The following is a 6000-nucleotide window of genomic DNA, read 5'->3' on the forward strand; positions in this document are numbered from 1 at the left end:
TCTAAACAAATATTAATTGGTCAAAGTCGTTTGGGAATCGTTTCGTGGATTTTGGTTATCCTTCTTGAAAATATTTGGTCGTTTCCCTACAGTTCTAAACAAATATTACTTGGCCGAAATCCTTTGGTAATCGTTCACGGATTTTCTGGAAATAATTGGTCGTGTCGCTTATAATGCCAGTTAATCGTCGTCGGAGATCAGGCTCAAAGTTCGTCGATGTTAACGAAGAATCCCCTATCGTCAAGCAAGTACCTTTTGATGTCCTTAAGGGTCATGGTTCAGACTTAAATAGGGTTAATTATCATGGCAGTGATTCTAGCCTTAATTCGATGTCAGATGATGTAAAAATCTTAGTTTAAAGGAGGAGCAAAGGCCTGAATTACTAGGAAAGAGCATGTCGCCTATAGTCCACGTTGTTGGCCCAGAGCTACCAAAGGTTGAATTGAGTTATTTCGATGGAGAGCCAAGAGGTTATTGGAAATTTATAAGGCAATTTGAGACGTATGTAGCGTCAAGAGTCACGGATGATAGCCAGCGCTTACTCTATTTGATACACTACTGTAAGGGCAAGGCTAAAACAGCTATTGAAGGTTGCGTCATGATGGAGGCATCCTCTGGCTATAAAAGAGCAAGGGAGATTTTAAAACGTTTTTTCGGACAGCCTCACGTAATTGCTCGAGAAACACTAGAGGACTTATTCAGTGCTGCGAATTTTGAGTATATTGACGGGGACCAACTATCAAATTTGGCTATTAAGATGGAAAACTGTGCCATGGTCTTGGAGCAGATGAATTATACTTCTGATCTAAATTCCTTAGTTACCTTGGAAAGAATAGTGAGACTCTTGCCGCAATCTTTGCAAGCCCAGTGGGCGGACTGGGTGGATAAATTGACTGAAGATAACAGGGAACCGACCTTCGACGAGCTCACTCAGTTTATCGCATCGCGTGCAAGAGTGGCTTGTAGTAGATTTGGACGGTTAGCAAACCGTTCAAGAAAAGGACATAACGTGAAGACGAACTGCCACGTGAAATCGGTGCAAGGGAATAGTTCGACGACGAAAACTAAATGCAGTATGTGTTCCTACGACCATGCTATTGATAAATGTCCACAGTTCTTAGCGCTTACAGTCCAAGACCGATGGTCTCACGCTAAAAGCAAGGGTATCTGTTTTGCTTGTCTTAGACAAGGACATAAGATTAATGAATGTAAGATGACAAGGCTCTGTAACGTTGACAGTTGTAAGAAGAGTGTTATGACCTTGGATGTCTGACTTTTCGATCACACGACTTATCTACCAATCCGAATACGACTTATACGAATCTTCACACTAGGCCAACCAATGACGTTCAACCGGTGTGGGCAGTCTAGCGTCCTTATTGGTCCTATGTCCTACGAGCCCTTCCACTTGAGTCCAGAACAAGATACCAGCTTCCGAATCAGAGCAGATCAGACCAGATCATTTATTTCAGACATACTTGGTTTATATATCAATCAGACAAACCGCAACGTACCATAAAATAGGAAATAATATTGTACACAAATAAGCCCAAAAAGTGGCTGTGAATGAGGGAGGCAGTAGTTAATAAACTGAACATAACTTAAGGACCGTAAATCGTACAATAATAAATTATAGATCAAAATAAAGCTTATTATAAAAGGAATATAAATATCCATAGTGTAATTGTTGAGTAGTTATACAATAAGAATATTTATAGAATATTAGTCCATGAATAGTCCTTGGAATTTACCTGTAGTTTAATCTTCACCGGATATAACACCTCCCCTTTTTTTTTTTGAAAATTCCAACTTTAGATTCTGATTAAAAAAAAGAATCATATGTGACTTTAAATTCCTCAACATTCTCCTCCTCCTCGAAATAATGTTGGGTCCTTATGGCTCCAAAATACAACTAGTAGGACTTTATTTAAACCATGTTTCTCGTATTGACTGGAGAAGCCACTAAAAATGACTAGATGATGATGAACGACCTTTGACCTGAGTTCATTATTTTCAAATTCATTATGAATCTCGTTAGCAGATAACGAGTCATTAAGAAAGTCAACGTCTAACAGAATTAAATTAGATTTTTGGCCATCATTCGACTCAGCTGACATATTTCCCTCATTGTTATAAGAAGTTTCATCAAAATCATATGCATTATTCTGAGAATCAATATCTGGCACACTGTCATTAGAAATGGGATAGGTTGACTCAATATAAAATTCTGTCTTCCGGTGATTTTGAGTAACATCTGGTACAATTTGGTTCATCGTGTTGCTCCAGTTATTTTCTGAATACGAGTCACCATAGCTTTCTCGACTAATAGCACGTGGACCACAATTTTGTTCTAGCTGGAGTTTATTTTCAGAGCTAGACAGAACCAGTAGCGTTTCATTCAATTCTGGACTCTGGGCTTCATCTACAGGATCTGGTTCTTGATCATCTGGTATTGTCACAACTTCATGAGCATTTAGAACAGTATTTTCTTGCTGTGAGCCGGATACGTTACAAATATTACGTTCTGATTCAGGTATAAGGGGATGTGAATCCTCCACAGGATATGCTTCTGAGTTGTCCATTGCTGCACCATTATCTGCAACATAAATAGATTCCTTATTTTCTGGTTGAATGAAAAGTCTGCCCAAAACTGTTTCAAATAGTTGTTGTTGCAAGGCCAACATCTTCTGCTGGTGCTGTAATATTAACCGCAACTGTTCGAAAGAAATCGACATTTTTTTTTTTTTTTTGCCAATAATATTAGCTCCAGAAATCACCGGCAATTATACAGCTAATTTATTTCCAAAATCTGAGTCACCACTTGTATTATTATTATTTATTTGTTGCCAAAATCCCCGTCGCCAATTGTTATGACCTTGCGTCTCCCAATTATTTTGTTTTTGCCAAAATCCCCGTCGCCAATTGTTATGACCTTGAAGTTGAGGGTTCAAAACTTTTCTCCACCCCGTCGCCAATTGTTATGACCTTGAAGTTGAGGGTTCAAAACTTTTCTCCACCCCGTCGCCAATTGTTATGACCTTGGGTGTCTGGTTTTTCTGTCACACGACTTATCTACCAATCCGAATACGACTTATACGAATCTTCACACTAGGCCAACCAATGACGTTCAACCGGTGTGGGCAGTCTAGCGTCCTTATTGGTCCTATGTCCTACGAGCCCTTCCACTTGAGTCCAGAACAAGATACCAGCTTCCGAATCAGAGCAGATCAGACCAGATCATTTATTTCAGACATACTTGGTTTATATATCAATCAGACAAACCGCAACGTACCATAAAATAGGAAATAATATTGTACACAAATAAGCCCAAAAAGTGGCTGTGAATGAGGGAGGCAGTAGTTAATAAACTGAACATAACTTAAGGACCGTAAATCGTACAATAATAAATTATAGATCAAAATAAAGCTTATTATAAAAGGAATATAAATATCCATAGTGTAATTGTTGAGTAGTTATACAATAAGAATATTTATAGAATATTAGTCCATGAATAGTCCTTGGAATTTACCTGTAGTTTAATCTTCACCGGATATAACAAAGAGACATCACGTTCTGCTGCACACTGACTCGACAGGCAACGTCGTAAATGATAAGCCATCATGCTCGGAATATAGGAAAAGAGTTGTTAATCATATCAGTAAGGTACAGACACTGGAGAACGAAATACGTAAGCTTTATGATGAGTTTTCAGATGCTTATTCAAGTGATAAATCATTATCAGTAGACGACAAGGGGGCTATAAAGATTGTGGAAGGGGGCACGCACTTCGGCGACGGTCATTTTGTAGTTTCTATACCGTGGAAAAAGAATCCAAATATGAAAGTGGATAATTATGAAGTAGCAAACCGTAGATTACAAAGTTTGAAAGGTATGTTGTCGAAGGACGTCAGCCTGAACATCAGGTACATCAAAAGTATTGAAAGTAATTTTACTAAGACTTATGCGGAGAGGGTCCTTGAAATATATTTGCAGCCTAATTATCGCCCTCGAGGGTATTTACCTCATCATGCAGTGTTGAACATGAAAAAACCAGAGGAACTTAGAGTGGTCCTTGATTGTGCCGCCGAGTTTGCAGGGTTTTCCACAAATGATATGATTTATCAAGAACCCGATACCACTGATGAGTTAATGTGTATATTATTAAGTTTTCGCAAGGAGGCAGTTACAATCCCTGCAGATGTTGAAGAAGTGTTCATGCAATTGGTCTCTGAGTCTGATCGAGGAGCTTCAAGATTTCTGTGGTGGCAGGAGGGAGACATGTCGAGGGAACCATCTGAGTTTCAAATGACATCTCATCCATTTAGTGCCATATCATCGCCGTTTCGTGCGAACTTTACCTTGAATAAGACGGCTCAAATATTCTCTGACGGTTATGATGGTTATGTTGTAGATGCTGTCAAGAATAATTTCTATGTTAATGATTGCTTGATATCCATTCCCAATTGTGATCAAGCAAAGAGTTTCGTTAAGCATATAAGTGAATTATTATGTAGAGGAAGTATGCAAAAAATGATCGATCTTGAATATTGGTTCAAATGTCCTACTTTATTGCATGGCAAATTTTATATAACAATCACTGACTGCCCGGAACCTACTCCTGACGATATTGAGTTTAGAAAAATTGCTGTGGTTAACTTGAGTAGTATAAAGCAAAACATGTCACCTATTCTCTCTTATAAATCCGAGTGGTTGAAATTAGTAGGGGCCGTAGCCTGGCTTAGAAGGTTCATAGAATTTCTGATGGTGCTTCGTTCACCGAGTCATGAAGGATCCGTTCATCTAGGATGTTTAAAGGTCAAGGAGCCTGACATCACCAAGGGTAAGAATTTATTGATGGTTCAAAAGGAAGTGTGTGGAGAATTATTTAGTGAATTTAGAAACAGAAGTAAAGTAGTAAGTCATAATGATCTGAAAGGTTTATCACCGATAATGCTTGATGGGTTACTCTGTGTTACAGGTCGTCTAAGCTACTCAAAATTATTCAATGCTTTTGAACGTCCAGTAATTTTACCCAGTCGACACTTAGTGACGGAAACGATAATTAGACATTGTCATAAAGAACCAGGACACATAGGAAGGTCATTAGAAAAAGGATATAGATATGTGTTTACTTGTTTGCAAACATGGGCAATACATATTGAACTGATGTATAGTTTGATTACTGGTTCATTTATAATGGCCTTATTACGTTTTATTGGAAGAAGAAGGAAACCTCCGGAGATTTACAGTGATAGTGCGTCAAGCTTCAGGGGAGCAGATTCTGAATTAAGGAGGTTTGTGCAACATTCGAATCAGCAGAAGATAAATATTGAATTGTCAGCGAGGTCCTCATCCAACAGCATGGGTGTAATTTGGGGAATAGTGATTAGGTCTATACCAAGACTGTTATTGTTGATCACGAGAGAACAGGAGAAGTAGGTCTCCTTGAAGCTTTGGATTAGTCTTTGTTGTTATTGATGTAGTTAGGTCGAGTAGGCGTACTGTTGTAAGTCCTACTCGTTCCTATGGTGTGATATGTTATATAATGAACCATGACCGTAGGCATCAAGGTAGCTTGTGTGATATGGAGGGATTTTGGGGGCCGGTGTAAGATCCATTTTGAATGCCTTGTGTGTTTGTGAAAATCCCTCCATGTATATACTTGCACTTTGTTCCTATTGATCTTCTTAGTTGTACATTGTTAACTTTTGGACTACATTTGAATTGTTAATCTTTGTATTTTATTATAGTTTTTGTTTTTACCACACCTTCACTAATTCCCCATGTTTCTTCCCGAACTGCACTTATGTTGTTTTACTTTATACTAAGTCTGAGCGGCAGTCATTTTGGTTGGTTCCTGCCTTTGATTGCTTGACCTGTGTTGACTGGAATTGTGCATTTTGGTTGTGAATTGAAGCACTCTTCCAGAATTGAAAACATTGTGTTATAGAGTGACCAATTATTACCTTTTGAACGAATCTGTACGTGATCTATCCAGAC

General features: G+C 38.5%; 1 protein-coding gene across 1 annotated transcript; it reads right to left on the reverse strand.

Annotated features, from left to right (window-relative positions):
- Window positions 1-534: 534 nt before the first annotated feature.
- On the reverse strand, window positions 535-2852 carry MS3_00008118 (uncharacterized protein). Its single transcript, XM_051216467.1, has one exon. It carries the CDS (start codon window positions 2733-2735, stop codon window positions 1857-1859), a length of 879 nt encoding a protein of 292 aa, XP_051067056.1. The 5' UTR covers window positions 2736-2852; the 3' UTR covers window positions 535-1856.
- Between the last annotated feature and the right edge of the window lie 3148 nt (window positions 2853-6000).

The sequence above is a fragment of the Schistosoma haematobium genome, chromosome 4 (assembly GCF_000699445.3).
Source record: "Schistosoma haematobium chromosome 4, whole genome shotgun sequence".
NCBI classification, from domain to species: Eukaryota; Metazoa; Platyhelminthes; class Trematoda; order Strigeidida; family Schistosomatidae; genus Schistosoma; species Schistosoma haematobium.